This window comes from Urtica dioica, chromosome 10, assembly GCF_054948205.1.
Source record: "Urtica dioica subsp. dioica isolate 48M chromosome 10, U.dioica_male_clone48M_v1_H2, whole genome shotgun sequence".
NCBI classification, from domain to species: Eukaryota; Viridiplantae; Streptophyta; class Magnoliopsida; order Rosales; family Urticaceae; genus Urtica; species Urtica dioica.
The window spans coordinates 20,686,560-20,705,094 of NC_142765.1; the positions used below are offsets into that span (position 1 = coordinate 20,686,560).

General features: G+C 37.5%; 1 protein-coding gene and 2 pseudogenes across 1 annotated transcript; all 3 read left to right on the forward strand.

The window, feature by feature from the left end:
- The first annotated feature begins 3,128 nt into the window (after positions 1–3,128).
- LOC149383890 (subtilisin-like serine-protease S) lies at positions 3,129–8,937 on the forward strand. Its single transcript, XM_089628710.1, has 11 exons — positions 3,129–3,658; positions 3,744–3,841; positions 3,921–4,018; positions 4,168–4,326; positions 4,423–4,534; positions 4,648–5,185; positions 5,630–5,724; positions 5,829–6,071; positions 6,441–6,555; positions 7,199–7,385; positions 8,076–8,937. The coding sequence occupies exons 1-11, from the start codon at positions 3,551–3,553 to the stop codon at positions 8,651–8,653; spliced, it is 2,331 nt and encodes a 776-aa protein (XP_089484836.1). The 5' UTR covers positions 3,129–3,550; the 3' UTR covers positions 8,654–8,937.
- A 728-nt stretch (positions 8,938–9,665) lies between these two features.
- Positions 9,666–10,808, forward strand: LOC149383891 (UDP-glycosyltransferase 90A1-like; annotated as a pseudogene).
- A 4,043-nt stretch (positions 10,809–14,851) lies between these two features.
- Positions 14,852–15,617, forward strand: LOC149383892 (kunitz trypsin inhibitor 5 pseudogene; annotated as a pseudogene).
- The last annotated feature ends 2,918 nt before the right edge of the window (positions 15,618–18,535 follow it).

Consider the following 18,535-nt stretch of genomic DNA (forward strand, 5'->3'; position numbering starts at 1 on the left):
TTTGTTTTTATAAAGTTAACTCTAGACACCGCCTTGTAATAATTAACGTCACGTTTTATCAAGTGAATCTGACAAAAAGACCAATATTAATTCAAAATCAAGCACTATGCTGTTAATAAGCTATTGCATATAATTACGAGCACTAAAAACAAAATTTGCCGGACAATTAATTCGCTAAGATATATGCTGGTGCGTCACTATCAATTATTCATCCTTCAACCAAGTAGCATCGAATTATGCATAATACACTTGTTAAAAAATGTCACATCTTCTGATTATCTAAGAGAATTGGCATATGTGACTAAAAACACAACTAAATGATATCTTAAATTTCAATTTATTGATGCGATTCTACCATATTGTACAAATTGACTTATAGAAACCGTGTTGAACAGATCTGAACCGTCGATTTAAAATACTTTCGTGAAAGATAGCCCCAAATTAACTAAGTTCTTGTTATTTAAAACTGAAAAGTAATCAAGACATTATACCAAAAACATACAACAATTTCGAAGCAGCTTTTTTATTATTACTAAAAGGTAAAATAACATATATATATATATATATATATATATATATTGTGTTTTAGTTAAATGTCGAATTTAACCTCTGATTTTGTAAAATGTCGAGTTCAACATTTGATTTTCAAAAATATCGAGTTCATACTCTATGTTTAACTAAAATAATAAAATTATACCGTTAAATAGATATCAGTGTTATAAATCTCCCTTTCAATGTTAACTCTTATGTAAGAATAGCATAATCAAATCCAAACCAGTACCTTAACTTTCAAATTCTCAATTTTGACATAAAAAATAACCTTAAATCGAAATTAAATAATAAAATTCATATCTTCTAAGAGATGACTTCATTCCGTGTTCAAATTGCAACTCTGAATCCTGGATATTCGGTTCGAATATGTAATTTTGATGACTATCAACTGTCGATTTTTACCACTTGCCTCGTTCTGTGTTCTCTACGATTCATAGACAGCTTTTGTTTGTTTTTTCGTTTTTAAATAAATTATATATATGACGCGAATGAATAAAGATAATTGGTGTTCAATGAAAATTCAATAAAAATAAAATTTGTGACACTGTTATCTATTTCGAATTATAATTTCATCATTTTAGTCAAACAGATGGTATGAACTCGACATATTGGGTGATGTAGCTAAATAGCCAATTTAAAGTTACGAGTTTGCAAAATAGCCAATGTTTGTCTTAATTGAGTGAAATAGCCAAAATGTGCAGTAAGTTGGTTTAAAAAAAAAAATTTGAACCCAAGATTAATTTTTTTTGAAAATGATAAATTGCTTATAATAATCGTCAAAAAATTTAATCTTGGCTGTCAAAAAATATTTTGAAAACATAAATTTGGTTACTTTGCTAAAAGGTTGGAACCTTGACTATTTTGCTAATAAATAAGTTTCAAATGACTATTTTGTACAATTTTTCCTATTTTAAAATCAAAAGTTAAATTCGACATTTCACTAAAATACAAGGTATATATATGTCATTTCCCTTACTAAAATTGAAACAAATAGGTTTTACTTTCAATTTTAATTCTTTATTATCCAAGAGATTAATTCTATTTATCCGGTATGGTTAAAAAAAAAAATATTTATCCCCTGTAGCACGGTGCACTACTACCAGAGTGCTGCATTCTATAGGTGAAGGGCATCGTAAAAATTAATATAAAAATTGTAAATTAAAATATATATAAGATTCTTTATTTAGTGGTAGAGATCAAATTTAAACTATGTAATAAAATAGATGATATGTCCCTTGTTTGTGATGTTGATATGCACTATTGTATCCAAGGTGCTCTGTCCTTGAAGTAAGGAATTATACACGCATTTTATGTTAAATTTTAGAAATGACAGGAAACTACTTCTTATATGAGTGTTCTTTTTTTCTTCTACAAAATCATTTTATACAATTTTATAATTAAAAAAAAATTAAAGACTACAAAGCAAAGTACAGGATTGTGATAGCTTAAAATATATATAATAATATTATATATCATATTATTATCTATATATATATAAAGTAGATGATTGATCTTCAGACACAAATCACTGTTCAATGAACGGTGAATTTTTTGTTTTTGAAAAAAAAAATAAGAAATCGAACCTTAGACATAGGTAGTGTTCATTCGTACCAAACTTTTTTTCTAATCATAAAGATAAAAATGTCTCGAAAAAATTTAAATTCATTTTTTTCAAACCTAAATATTTATGGACATGTCTCCATATATTTCTTCATCCAGACTAAAATATATTAATTATTCCGCAACAACGCGCGAGACATACTGCTTATATATATATATATATATATATATATATATATATATATATATACATGAAATCAAAAGATAAGTTTTTCTTTTTTAGTCCTATTAAGTAGCAAAATATCGCAAATGAAGGTGTTATTTATACACAATTAAAATTGGATGTTTGTCGCTTTTTGAACAAAAATGCTCTTAAAATCTTTTAAACTTCTCTTTCATTTTTTTCCTCCTCATTTAACTCATTTCGTGCAATTGTTCTCGATTTTAAATTTAAACATGTTTATTGACTATTTAATAGATTTTTTTTAATAAAGGTTTAAGATTATTTTTTAGGGTTTGTGAAACTATTGATTTGAAATCGAAAACCTAAAGTTATGTTTTTCGATGGTCTCCGATTTTTCGATGATTTTCGACGATGAGACCAAAAGGTTTCAAAGCAATTTTTTTTTTTCTTAAAATGTGAGAAAGATCTAGTTTTAACAATATGTAAATAATAAGTTCATTCACGATATTTTTTGCTAATTTAAATGCAGAAAACGAAATTTAGAGTTTAGGATAAGAATTGATATTTACTTATTTGCGTATACTCAATAGCGGTGTTTACAAATTGATGAAGTAAAGCAACCCCTTAATTCACTTGCAATTCACTCAACAAACCACATGTCACGGGTCGGCCAGAAGACGAGGCAAGGCCACATTTTTTCCACTTATCTTTTAATTTAATTTTGTTTTTGTATTTTTTGATTTGTTTGCGAAAGTACACAAAATTGTCAGCTAGCTACTATAGTGATTAATTTTGCCATATATAATATGTAGTCCATTTGTGTATCTCGTCATTCGCCAATCTTTTCTTCCCACACAATGCAACTATATAACAAACATACACAATCTTCACGTATACAACCAAAATAAAGAAAACAGACAAAAAAATAATTTGGTATTTAGAAAAATTCCAAAATTCCGCCCCAAGAATCATACATCATATCATCATATCATCATATCAGAACCCAATCCACCTCATTACCTTTTTGTAAGGCCATCAACGAAAATAAGAAAGAGAAAAAAAAAAATCTTTTTCATCATTCTCTTTCTCTCTCATTATTCCGTTGAGCGAGTGAACTTGCATTGCATTGCGTTTTGTGCTCTGTGAAAAAGCATAACTTTTCGCTTTTCGTAAAAGCCCGTTGTTGTTATTAACGTCTCTTTCTTTCAGCACAAAAAGGAGAGAAAGGAAAAAGAAAAAAAAAATAGTTCTGAAATGGCTTCTTTTGGTTACACCGGAGAGAAGAGCATCAGTGTTTTTTTTCAGTCTCTGCTCTTTGTTCTTCTGGTTTTTGCTCAAATAGAAATTTCTCACGCTTCTAAGGTAAGCTCGTGAATATATAAAAGATAAACTTGCCATAATTTGCAGATTATATTTCTGGGTTTTGATTTTTTTTTTTTTGGGAAAGGTTTATGTGGTTTATATGGGAAGCAAAACTGGGGAAGAAGACCCAGACGAGCTTTTGAGACAAAACCATCATATTCTTGCCTCTGTTCATGGAGGAAGGTATTTTCACCGACCATTTCTATTTTTAATATTTTAATGTTAATTTATTTAATAATATATGTGTATTCACGATGAACAGCGTTGAACAAGCACAAGAGTCTCATATATACAGCTACAAGCATGGGTTTAGAGGCTTTGCTGCCAAGTTGTCACATGACCAAGCTTCTCAAATCTCAAGTAACCTTTTTAATTCTTCTTTTTTTTTTCCCCATTCAATTATTAATCATTTATGTAGAATGAGCAGAATCAGGTGGGCTTTTGGTGCAATAAATGAAAATGTTGGTGATTTTTTTTCTTCTTCTTTTTTTGTGTGGGGGTGGTGACAGAGATGGCAGGGGTGGTTTCGGTATTTCCCAACAGGAAGAGAATTTTGCACACAACTCATTCATGGGATTTCATGGGGCTCTTGGACGATGACACAATGGAGGTTCTTGGTTACTCCACTAAGAACCAAGTCAATGTCATTGTTGGCTTCATTGACACTGGTCTGTCTCTACTTGCTTGCAAAAAGTCCTCACTCAATTTTTTTTTGTAACAGTTAAATTTGATAAATGTTTGTTGTGCGAAAAAAAAAAAAACAGGAATATGGCCCGAATCGCCGAGTTTCAGCGATGTCGGTATGCCTCCGGTTCCGTCTTCTTGGAAAGGGCATTGTCAGACCGGAGAAGCATTCAATTCCTCAACTTGCAACAGGTTTTTATTTATTTAAATTATTTGTGACATTGACTTAAAATTATAGTACATGAACAAGGGCAGGCAATCATTATTATTCGGTGGGATTGAAATACGATGATTGATTGTGACAGGAAAGTGATTGGAGCCAGATATTACATGAGCGGATACAGAGCCGAAGAAGAGTCGTCAGAGACGAACGTCGTGTCGTTCATGTCGGCTCGGGACAGCTCGGGCCACGGGAGCCACACGGCGTCGATCGCGGCGGGCCGGTTCGTGCGCCACATGGACTACGCTGGGCTGGCGTCCGGCGGGGCCCGCGGCGGAGCCCCGTACGCCCGCGTGGCGGCGTACAAGGCGTGCTGGGACTCGGGGTGCTACGACGTGGACCTCCTCGCGGCCTTCGACGACGCCATCAGGGACGGGGTCCACGTCCTCTCGCTCTCCCTGGGGCCCGATTCCCCGCAGGGGGACTATTTCGGGGACGCGATATCCGTCGGATCGTTCCACGCCTCGAGCCGAGGGATCTTGGTCGTCTCTTCGGCCGGGAACCTCGGGAGGACCGGCACCGCCACGAATCTCGCCCCGTGGATGCTCACCGTCGCCGCTAGCTCCACCGATCGGGATTTCGTCTCCGATATCGCGCTCGAGAACGGCCGGCAGAATTTCACGGTATGAAAATGATTATATGATTTTAGGCACTGTTATAAAAATTGATAAAAGTTCGGAGTGAAAAAATAATTTTTCAAAAGTTCAGGGAGATTCCACTTGGTCGTCACCTGGCTCCGCCAGTGTATATAGGCACTTGTTGCATATAGGTCGGATAAAGATGGGAAATCGGTTAGTCTTAACCAGGAATTTTTTAATTAGGATTTAGTTTGACATTTTTGAACTTTCTGTTAATGATTAGCTGGGGTTAAATCTGAAATATATTAAAACATCAGTTAAAACTGTTAAACGTCGGTTTAACATTATTTAACTGATTTTTTTTATTAATTTTAACTAGCGAAAAAAAAATCCGGTTAAAATGCCCATCTCTAATGTCAATTTGCCTGATATTCCATTGCGACAGACTTGAAAATTTTACGAATGCCGTGATTTTGTTTTCTTTCTTAGGGGGAAAGTTTAAGCCTTGTGGAAATGAAGGAACCAGCGAGAATCGTGTCCGCTTCCAAGGTCAATGCCGGTTACTTCACTCCTTATCAATCCAGGTGAAGAGAAAGGTACTTTGGATAAGCTTGTTGCGGCTTCGCAAAACGATTTCGTACGAAAAACCTCACAATGTTTTTTTCTTTTGTTTATTTATTCCGTAAAGTTACTGCTTGGAGAGCTCGCTGAACAGCACGGAGGCTCGCGGGAAGGTTCTGGTGTGCCGACACGCGGAGAGCTCGATGGAGTCTAAGCTCGAAAAGAGCATCGTAGTGAAAGAGGCCGGTGGGGTCGGGATGGTTCTCATCGACGAAGAGGACAAAAACGTCGCAATTCCATTCACCATCCCGTCCACCATTGTTGGTCTCCGGACCGGGGCTCGCTTGCTCTCTTACATCGATCGCACCATGTTCGAATCTTGTTCGCTACCTTTTTAAGTTTCTACGAGCTTGCTGATATATATATTTTTTTTTTTAAAAAATTAGCCAAATAAGCCACCGAAAGTCTAAGAATTGCTAGATAGCCAACCTTTTTCAAATTTTTTGTAAAAAGCCATCTCAACTTATTTACGGCACTTAAAAGACAAAAATACCCAAAAACATTCCCACCTATTTTAGGTTTTTTTTTTTTTGTCTTTTTTATTGCCGTAAATAAGTTAACGTGGCTATTTACAGAAAATTTACAAAAAGTTGGCTATTATACAAAACGCTACAAGTCAAATGACTATATCGCTAAAAGACTTTTTTTTTTTTTTTTTGTCTGTCTGGTTTGGGCTCAGAAACCCGATGGCGAGAATCACGGCCGCTAAGACGGTATTGGGGTCGCAACCCGCTCCGCGAGTCGCAGCGTTCTCTTCTAAAGGTCCGAATTCCTTGACGCCCGAGATTTTGAAGGTGAAAATTCTCTTTCTAAGCTTTTATTCCGTTAGGCTCCGTTTCGAACCTGAAAAATGCGAGGGAAAATAAAAAAGAATGAGAAAATGGGAAAAATAAGTTGGAAAATCAAAATTCTATGTTTGACAAATTAAGAAAGCAGGGAAAGTGAGAAAATAGAAACAAACGTGGGTCCCATGCATATAAATTTTGATGAATTCTATTTTTTGTTGAGTATATTTTCCTGTGATTTGTTAATCCTTTCTATTTTCTTTTTCGTTTCTATTTTCTCTGTTACTTTGAAATTCTTTTCTCAACTGAGATTTTGAAGGTGAAAATTCTTTTCTGTGAGAAATGCAAGGGAAAGGGAAATGAGTGAGAAAATTGAAACTCTGTGTTTTGTTTGGAAGTCATGAAAAATTAGAGAGAAAGAAAGCGGGAAAGTGAAAAAATAGATACAAATGCGGGTCCCACGTGTATATATATTTTGATGTGATGAATTTTATTTTTGTCCTGATCTTCCATGGAAAATAAAATCCTACAGTTTGTTAATACATTTTCCTTCTTATTTTCCTTTCTATTTTCTCTTTTCGTTTATAAATTCCTACGGACCCTTATTATTTTGTTTTCGGCTCTGAATTTTTAAACGAAAAACAAAAAACAGCCTGATGTTATGGCACCGGGACTGAACATACTCGCGGCATGGTCTCCTGCGAAAGCGAAACTCGAGTTCAACGTTCTCTCGGGAACTTCCATGGCTTGCCCGCACGTCACGGGCATCGCGGCCTTGGTCAAAGCGGTCCATCCAACATGGTCTCCATCGGCAATCAAATCTGCCATCATGACAACAGGTATATGTAAATTCCTAGTTTCTTTTTTTTTTTAGCTCAAGTAGTCCCTATAATATTATGATCATGTTTGTTATTATAGTCCTTAACTAGTTTTTTATTTTTTTTTTATTTTTTTATATATATAGTAAAATGTCCCTTGAGCTATTGGTTTTATGACATTTTAGTCCTTGTCATTAAAAAGTTAAGAGTGTCTTTTTCAAAGGAAATTCTACAACTAAACTTAAAAAATTGAATAACTTGTTTATGAAAATATAAATATATTAAAACAAATTTAACTCTAAATAATTAAATTGTTTAAATTTTATGAGTTTTAGATTGTGTTAAATTAGGAAAATGATCAAATTAAACGTTTGACATTGCTAAATAGCCAACGTTTGGTAAATCTCAAGTAAATAGCCAATTTCAGACGTAATTCTTAGGTAAATAGCCAACGTTTGTTATTTGAAAGTGGCTATTTAATTAAGATTTACGTCTGAAAGTTGCTATTTACCTAAAATTTACCAAACTTTGGTTGTTTAACAATATCAAACGTTTAAGTTGGCTATTTTCCTAATATATTTAAAATCTAACAAGTTACTTAAGTTTAAGTTTGTAATATCTTCTAAGCTAATTGAATAACAAAAAATAGTTCTCTCTCAATGGAACTCTGGTCATTGTCCGAATCTAAAATCATGTTAAAAAAATAAACAGCAAGCACGTTGGACAAGAAGCGCAAGCCGATCGTGGCGGACCCGAACCACAGACGAGGCAACGCGTTCGACCACGGCTCGGGCTTCATGAACCCGACTCGAGTCCTCGACCCGGGGCTCGTCTACGACTCCTCGCCGTCCGATCACATCTCGTTCCTCTGCTCGATCGGCTACGATCAGAAATCCCTCCGCCAGATCACCGGCTACAACGCCACGTGCGACGATCATCACGCTCTCGAGACCGCCTCGGACCTGAACTACCCTTCCATATCGGTCCCGAACCTCAAAGGCCTGGTTTCGGTGACGAGGACCGTGACGAATGTGGGCAACAAGCCCAGGAGCGTGTACCGGGCCCGAGTGTCCAAGCCCAGAGGGTTCAACGTTACAGTGGTCCCGGACCGGCTCGTCTTCACGGCCTTGGGACAGAAACGGAGGTTCACGGTGAGCTTCAGAGTGGATGCTCCGACGGAAGGGTATTCGTTCGGGTTCTTGCTTTGGAGGAGCCACAGATATCGGGTCTTTAGCCCGATCGTCGTTCGAGCCTCGGGTTCCGACCCTGACCCGGGTTTGCTCAGATGAGTCATGAAAGCAAGCTCTTGTAATTAGCTTTTACGAGCTTTTGAGAGATCAGTATTATTATTACTATATATATAGTGCAACCATTTTTATTTTATTTTTTTAGTAAATGATTGGACGAAGAAGGAAAGAAGAATAAAAGAAAGGAAGTTCCATGGTTAAGCTGTAGGATTCAATTTCATTTGTTTGGGACAAAGCAAGGGCATTATAGGTCTAAAGTATATTTTTATAGATCATAAATTCTTTGGTTCATTCATTATATTCTGTAGTGTGCTTTAATTTTGTAGGAACGTTCAATCAATTTATAACAAAGAAATGGTTCTGCAAAGAGAGAGTAACCTACTCTGCTCTGTTAAATGCTATATATAAGCTTAGTTACGTTTACGTACTTCCGGAGCTAAACATATACTCTGTTACTAAAATTAAGCCTCTGTGCTTATTGGTGCTCAGTATAATAGTAGACTTATTTTAAAATTTCTATATCTATATATCTACTAAAATTAGAATTTGACCCCTCTAAAATACTTCTGTAGTTTGAACTTTGAACAAGCATACTAAATATTTATGTCAAACATAATTTTTAACTCATTCTAATTTCTAAGTTCAACTTTTTATTGTCGCGTAAACTTTAAATTTAACATGTTATCATCCAATTTTTATTTTTATTTTTTTTACAATTAGCCCCCTTAAGTTAAATTTATATTTGGCTCTGCCACGGTCGGAGAGAGCCCGTCGTGGCGGTGGGGCTGAGACCCACTGCTAGCCGGAGAGATATTCTCTCCGTCGAAGGAGACGATATCGGCCCAGGGTGTGACGTGTCACACGCTACATGCTTTGGCTCGAGATCCGGAATTCGCGGGTCGTAGTTTGGTATCATCATGTGCCACATCAAAAATAAAATAAAGCACATCTTGTAGAATCGCTTCCTTTCATTAAAGAGACGCAAGAACACGCAAAATTAAAAAACATGTAACATTGTTTGTCTCTCTGTAAACGAGAAGTCATCGGATAATGACGACACGTCGTACTGTTTCCCTTCATGTCCAAAGGCCACACAATTCCTCTCCTCCAGCTGGCCAGCCTCTTCCTCCGCCACGGCGGCGTCGCCGTCACGGTCCTCACCACTCCGGCGAACCTGCCGGGAATCCCCGCCGGAGCCGAGAGCACCGACGCCCTCCCTTCCATGTCCCTCTTCACCTCCTTCGCCGTGGAGACAGAGCTCATGAGGCCAGCGCGCCATGGAGTCCTTATCGCCACGTGTCAGCTTCCTGGTCTCCGACGGGTTCTTCTGGTGGACTCAAGAGCTCGTCGTCCCGAGGCTCGTCTTCTACGGCTTGTCCTTCGACGCCATGGTCGTGCTTCGCGAAGCCAACTGTCGCAGACCCGAGTGTCTCGGCCCGGCTCATTCTGAGTTCGTGTTGAAGTTCATCGCGGCCACTGCAAAAAGCTCGGGCCTTGTCGTGAACAGCTTCATCGAGATTGAGTCGGCGTTCGTCGAGCACTGGAACCGGGAGTTCGGCCCCAAGGCGTGGTCAGAGCCGGCTCAACAATTAAGGGGGTTCATTTAAGGGCCCCCAATTTTTTTAAATAGTTTTATTAATTATCATATAAATTATTAATAAATACAAAATGTTAAGTTTATTTAATTGTACTTGTAATTATAACTGTAAATTAATACTACAGATTATAACAATTTAATAATATTGTAACTACAAATTAATTACGAGTGAAGTTATATAATAATTTTATATGTATAAATATATTTATTAAAAAATATTGGCCTTATTGGGGGGAGGGGCCTTGGGCAATGGCCCCATTTGCCCTCCCCTTGAGCCGGCCCAGGGCGTGGTGCGTCGGACCGCTCTGCCTCGCCGTCAACAGTAATGATATATTCCTGAGCCAAGGCCCGAGTACCTCCGGTGGCTGGACGAGAGAGGACGGGGGGTTTTATACGTGGCGTTCGGGTCTCAGGGCTTCGAGAGTCCGGGGTTGACTTTTATGGGCGGTTGGGACGACTGCGGTGGCGGAGGAGAAAGGGATGTTGGTGAGAGAGTCGTCGGATCAGAGGAGGATTCTCCGGCACCGGAGCGTCAAGGGCTTCCTTAGAGCAGCCGCTGAACGCTCGGAATGTGAGGCCGAGAGAGTGAAGGGTTCGTGACGTGGCAGGACGTGGCAAAGCGCCGGTCGGAGTCAATGCGGTGAGACTCACCGCAGCGGCGAGGGAAGACACGTGTATGAGAGTATCAAAGCGACGACGTAAGATTTGACAGCGACGTCTTATCGAAGAAAATTTCCATTAACCCCTTTTTTTGTTGTTGTTGCAAACTTGCAATTATTGTTAAAAGAGGATGTTAAAATAACCGGTTTGTTTGGCTCGATTATACCAATTAACAAGCATCACATTCAAATTATTTGTATCATTTACCATTTTTTATAAGGCTATATGTGATTAGTGCTGTCGGGTGAAACCACGATTTCAAAAAAAAGTCGCGTAGAATTTATTGAGAATAAATCACGCAAGCGCATTTGTCGGCCAAATAATATAATGTACGTTAAATACGAGTATCTATCATAGGAGCACTAGTAATTTTAACGACTTCTTTAATTTGACGCAAATTGATTCTAAAGTTAACGGGAGAGATGATTTTAAATGACTGACGAAATTTATTAAAAAAACAATAAAACAAGTTTAAGTGAAAGAGAAAAGCAGGGTCACGACTTCATCACGAACCGACTAAGTTAACTATCCTTATATTGTCTATTGTTGTCTCGTTCCTATGTTACCAATCTCACTCTTTTTAATTTATTCCTAGCATCTCTCGAATGTTCTAGCAAATCTATGCAATTGACAAATTGTTACCATCTCGCTCTCTAATTCTATTAAAACAATCACACACATAAAAAACAAGAATTCAAACGATTGCACTTTCGATTCTACTAACCTAGGTCGATCGTGATGATTATAGCAAAAGAATGATAATTTACTTTCTCTTGAACAACAAACAATCCTAAAAGAATAATTCAAAGGTAGCTAATCAATGAACTTACATCAAGCATGATTAATAATCAAGCAAGCATATTCGGGAATGAACAATAGACAAATATTTGAGAATGTTAACATCGGTTCAAGCTACATCGTATCCCCATAAAAATCTAACCGCTAAAAGAATTCATAAATAAAGATAATCACAAAATAATAATTGAAAGCAATAAAATCAACACGGAAAAGAAAAAGGAATTAATATTAAATCAACGATGTTCAACAATAATCTAGAGCAATAAAAAAAAAATAAGAGAACAAAAAAGAATCAGAGAAGTCAAGGTCGAGAGAGTCGTCGGGTTGTCAATTATGGCGAAAAACACTTTTTCTCTTCTCCAAGCTCTTAAAAACAACCAAACAAGATATGAAAAACTAAAAGAAAGAGAAAGATGTATTTTTGAGAATCTAAATTCTTATATATAGGATTTTGGGTGATTTTCGGACCTATTTTGACCCTTAGATGAGATCTTTGGATTGAAATGGCTTAAAAATAGGGAAACTTGCGAAAACAGCATTGGATGCAATGCGCAGTGCGCGGAAGATTTGAGCAGTGCACAACGTGGCGCGTGGAAGATTTGAACTGCGCAAATCGATTTTTAATTAGATATATCTTCTTGTTCCGATGTCCGATTTTAGCAAATAAATATGCTTTGAAAAGCTAAGAGAAAACTCTATCCTATGGTGGAAAGAATTTATCCAGAAGAGTCACTTCAAAATCTCAAACCATGCAGAAGAAGGCGCCATATTTTTTTATTAGCTCTAGCTCGTCCAAAAAATCTTCAAATCACCATGAAATTGTCCATTACTCTCAAAACACTTTTAGCTCATGAAATACCTGTAATAACAAAGAAAACTACAAGAAATATCATAAACATCTGAGGAATCGCTTTGATTCAAGCCCGGAAACGAGCGATTTGTACATATAAAATGCACTCATCAAATACCTCCAAACTTGAACTATTACTTGTCCTCAAGAAACACACAAAACTACACGATAAAATAAACACACCAAAGAAGTTACACTACAAAAGAATGGTGATAACAAAGTTTAGCAACATTGTCTAGTGTTAGTTAAATGCCTCAACCTACAAAAATTTCCGAATCCGAGCCAATTATCATATGAACCCAAAAAGATTTAGTTTGACTAAGTAGCCTTTGCAACACGACACGTTCCCAATAAAAAAATTCCCGTGTAGGAAATGTGTCTCGAAAGAGAGAGATTTCAAATCGAATATTTGTTCACACCCTCTAACGTCTAATGCTTAAAGAATAGATGATTTATGCGACTCGAACACCATAATTTGCTTTTGTGTTTCTATCGACGTCATGAACTAAACCCCTTGAGGGGTATGGCTTAGCTTTGCTTGAATATGGTTGTGGATTAATTATGTTTTAATTGAAGTATTTTTTTTATTCATCTTCTCTATCGCTTGCTTGATATTTCTGTGCTTAATACTTGTATGAGATTAGTTACCGCATTTATGAATCCTAGGATTGTTTAGTTGCTAAAGAGAGAATTAACAATCACGCATATGAATGATTTCACTGTAGTACATTCCTAGGCTAGAGATAGCTAGGATTGTAATGCTTGTCGTATTTTTACAGTTTGAGATCGAGAGATAAGAACCCGATATTGACATAGGTTGTTAGATGCTCGAGAGAGAGTTAACGATAATATTACGTGTGTGTGATTAGTGAAGAGAGAGAACCAAAAAATTGTGCGTAGTTATAGAAATCTCGACCATAGGAGAATTTAGCGAAGCCGTTGCCTTGCCTTCCTAATACTCGTTCACTCGTATTTAATTTGCTTGTTTATTTATTTTATGCAGTTTAGTTGATAATCACCTTGCTATTCTTGAGTTCAATTCGTTGATAGTTAGTTTACTTTCGGTTAAGCAAAGTCCTCGTGGGATTGACTCGTACTTACGAATTATATTACTTGAGTGACTACGTTCACGCACCGGAAATATCGCAATAAGTTTTTGGCGTTGTTGTCGGGGACTATCTTTAACCGTTGTTAGATTAGCTAGTTTTCAATTTGAACTCCCTCTATTTTTCTTGTTTTTTTTACTCACTTTTCTTTTTATGTTCACTTTCGTGTTTTGAAAGTGTATTCGGAAAGACGCTGACGAGAGTCTTCTTTCGATCAACGAGGAAATGGAGAAAACGTGTAAAAGAAATCAGAAGGAAAAAAAAAACTAGTGATCATGAGCGACCAGTCTGAAAGGCCACTCATTGACTACATCATATCCATGTTCCAAGGATACCGCTCGACGTTCCAAAGGCCAGCCATCGGGGGTGATCAGAACTTCAAGATAAAGACGGGGAAAATCCAAATGGTTCAACAAATTAATCAATTCTCAGGAGCCCCGAACGAAGACTCAAATGACCACATCGCCCACTTCACCGAGATGTGCGACACTTTTCGCATTCACAACATCTCGGTAGATGCTATTTGGTTGCGCCTCTTCTCCTTCTCACTTCGCGAGTGAAGAGTTTGCTCCAATTTCTGTCCGGCAACTCCATATCCATATGGGAAGAGCTTTGCAACACGTTCTTCACCAAATTATTCTCATTCAAGAAGATCGCTCACCTGCACAACGAGATCCCCAACTTCAATCAGTGGGAGTCACTCCACGAAGCGTGGACGCGTTTCAAGGAGATGTTGCGAAAGTGTACACACAACGGGATCTCGCTTCCAAATCAACTCTAGACTTTTTACTAGTTCTCATCACCTTAACGAAGACTTTAATAACAATACGGTAGGGGCACATAGTTTAATTTCCATCTTAAATCAATCGCTTAACAAGGTACATGCGAATCCATTAAAACAAATTCGATCGATTTGATTAATTATATATGCGATCGATTACCATTTACCATTATTAATTTTTTTTTGTTAATATTATTAACTGAAATTTTAGTTTTTAGGCCGACAACACCATGTGAGTTTTGATAGCCAAAGATAGTTGACCAAAATATTTTATTTTTTAATTGATCTCCATTAAAGTCAAACAAAAAAGTACGACTTTTCTTCTATTTCTATATAACAAATTAATCAAAATTCAAAACCATGTTGCTTAAATTAAATCCATTGTATTTGACTTTGACCTTAGATCTTCACAATCACAACCCTCTATACAAATACGTACACAAGTCTAACCCTCAAAAACACACACAGCCACAAAATGAAGACAACTTTCACATACGACAAAACAACGATCGTTAGTATCGCCATTTCTTTCTTCCTCTTAACCTTCGCAGTTTCCACAAATGCCATTTCAACAAAAGTCCTTGACATCTCAGGGAAAAGACTTCAAAGGGGCGTTCCGTACCACATCTTACCCGCAATCCGACGCCGCGGCGGAGGGGTAAAGCCGTCATTATCGCCGCGAAAAAGCACCACGTGTCCTCTCGACGTGGTCCAAACCCAGTCCCGTTCTCAGTCCTCAAAGGGCGTTCCGGTGACATTCTCTCCGGCGAACCAAGGGAAGTTCATAAGCCTCTCGACCGATCTCAACGTCGAGTTTAGAGCCCGGAAACCGTACGGTCGGAAGAAGTGCTCTTCGGTCTGGAGGCTCGCCGGAGATGATGATGACTCCGGCGAGGTATCGTCGAGCCGGAGGTTCGTGAAGACCGGCGGGATCGCCGGAGCTCCGGGTCCGAAGACTCTGAGCAACTGGTTCAAGATCGCGAGGAATGAAGATCAGAGCAACGATGTCGGTGGCTACAAGATCGTGTTCTGTCCCACGGTTTGTAATTTCTGTAAAGTGATTTGTCGTGACGTGGGTGTGTTTGAGAACGTTGATGGTTATGGGGTCAAAAGGTTGGGTCTGAGTTTGAACGAGACTTTGCCTCCTTTTCTTGTTAGGTTCGAGAGAGCTTAATTTATGAGTGTTTTTGGTATAACTAATAATGAACTTCGTACTTGTTGTTAGGGCTTTAATTTGGTTTAAATAAATTGGGATGCATGGTCTGGCTTTTGCTTATGATGGTACGTAAGTTTATGAAACTCGTCGAGTTTGTACGGATACACTATGTTATAATTACAATGCTCTTGTAATTTTGTTTCTTCTTATAATTATTAGAAATTCCCTAACGACGCATCAATATGCATTATGTTAACTTTTATCGTGTGATTGTGTTGCCTTTTATAGATCTTCAGTCCTTTTTTTTTGTGTGGTGTCCAATCAAAATAAGTTAATTTAATTTAAAAAAAATCTAAATTAATAGTTAAAAAATGATGATATAACTTATTTTAATGGGCAAACTAGCAACGTAGCCAAATTGAAACGTGGTTTTTGAGATCTAGCCAACGTTTGGTTAATTTTTAAATCTAGCCAATTTTTGAAATTTACGGGTACAAAATAACTGAAATACCCCTAAGTAATTGTAGTGCTTTCTTTTTAAAAGTAGTAGCCAACGTTTGTAGAAGACCAAATTCAAAAGTCAACGGTGGTAGTAAATCTCGGATCCAATTTTGTGCATTTAAAAAGATATCTATTTAAATGCGTATTAAAGGAAATGAAATGAAATCGGCTCTACCTGCACATATGTAAATTTACCATAATTAACAGAAATAAACAGAAATATTCAACAGAATTAATATTCATCCAAAATCAACTGCATCCGGCCATGAAAGCTTCACCATTATCAATCTCTCAACCTTTGACATTTTTGTTGCTCGACTTGTGATCAATTCAGCTCCGTTTCTATTTAAAAAATTTACTAAAATTAACATAAATAAACAGAGATATTCAACAGAATTAATATTCATCCAAAATCAACTGCATCCGGCCATGAAAGCTTCACCATTATCAATCTCTCAACCTTTGACATTTTTGTTGCTCGATTTGTGATCAATTCAGCTCCGTTTCTATTTAAAAAATTTACTAAAATTAACATAAATAAACAGAGATTAAACCAAAATAAAACAGAAATTAAAGCCACCAGACGCGCGAAGGAGAATGGAGCGTCTAGCACCATGAACGGCGGCGAGCTGGTCCTCTTGGGCGAGAGAGGCACCCGACGCTGCAGATCCGGCCAATCCCCGTGCTCGCAAGCCAGCCTCGACGCTCGCCAAGGCCTCGTCTAGCACCATGAACGGCGGCGAGCTGGTCCTCTTGGGCGAGAGAGGCACCCGACGCTGCAGATCCGGCCAATCCCCGTGCTCGCAAGCCAGTCTCGACGCTCGCCAAGGCCTCGCCCCCAACCGGCGCGCGGCTAGCGCGTTCGGACGCCCCAGATCCGAGCGGTCCCAGCACGCACAAGCCCGCCTCGACGCTCGCCAAGACCTCGCCCCCCACCGGCGCTGTCGGTCCGAGCAATCCCGACGCCAGCGGACCAGATCCGACGCGGTCCGGCGAGGTCGTCATCTGGCGTTGCAGACCCACGCGACTCCGGTGCCCACGCACCAGATCCGACGCTCGCTGGAGTCCAAGTCGGCACGCGCGACAGCCTGGACGTCGCCGTGGAGGGAGGACGCCGGTCGGTTCCTTGGGGCGGCTCCGACGGTGAAGATAAAGGAACTAAAATCTTGTTCGACGGCGGCGAGCATGGGCTTCGTAATCTTCTGGAATTGCAGCATTGTTTGAGAGAGAGAGAGAGAGAGAGAGAGAGAGAGAGAGAGAATCATAATTGAACGTGTGCAAACGTGGGCTAGTCATTTTGAAATATGAAAGCCAAGAATACCGCTACAAAAATGGAAAGCCAAGAATTTAAGAAATATGAAAGCATTGAACGTGTGCAAACGTGGGCTAGTCATTTTGAATTGAAAGGAAGGCTAATATAGTAAATACAATCATACATAAATATGCCACGTCATCAAAATTGGCTAGATTCGAAAAATAAAGGAAACGATGGCTAGTTTACAATTGCAACGTTTGATGTGGCTTAGATTGACTAATTTTTCTATTTTAATTGGAGGGGAAAAAAAAGGATCCGAGTTCCTATTTTGATGCCTAACAATAACCTTCTAGTTTATTGGTATTTGATATATAATAAGAAACTTTTATTTTGGCTATTTTACTTTGACCAAGAGTTCGATTATGAGCCATGTTGGCTTTTTGTTTGTCTAAGAAAGTATTTTTACTTTTGTTTGACCTTTGGTGAATATTTTCTAAAGATTTCATTTTAGGGTTTGTGCTCATACATTATGAGCACACAATATATATATATATATATATATATATATATATATATATATATATATATATATATATATATATTTTATAATTCCATCCGAGTGTTTGTGCTCATACTTTTGGAGGACACATTTATTATTTATTTTACATGCAAGTGTTTTGTGTTGATACCTTCCGAACACATATTTGATAAGTTTTTTAAGTTTCATTCAAGTCTTTTGTGATCATACATTCACATACGTGATATTTGTCGAAATTTCATTCAAGACTTCTGTGAGTATACCTTCTGATCACAAAGTTGATATATATATTTTTTTTAATTTATTTCAAGTTTTTTCGCTCATACATTCATAGCACATATATACTAGATATTTTTCAAAATTTTATTCGAATCTTTTTACTCATAGCTTTATAACTTTAGAGTTTAGGAGACTTGAAATTTAATCTAAATCTTTATCTTATGAGCATAAAATTAATGCTCTATTAAAATTCCATTGGAGTGTTTTGTGCTCATACATTCCGAGCACATGACATTTTTTTTTTAAATTTTAGTCATGTCTTTATTTAGTCATGTTTTTGTTTTTTTTTTTGTTTGTTTTTTTTTTTTTTTTTTTTTAATTTAGTCTAAATAGTCTTTCTTAACACATATACTTATTATTTTTGTTACTTTCATCGAAGTATTTGTGCGAATACCTTTCAAGC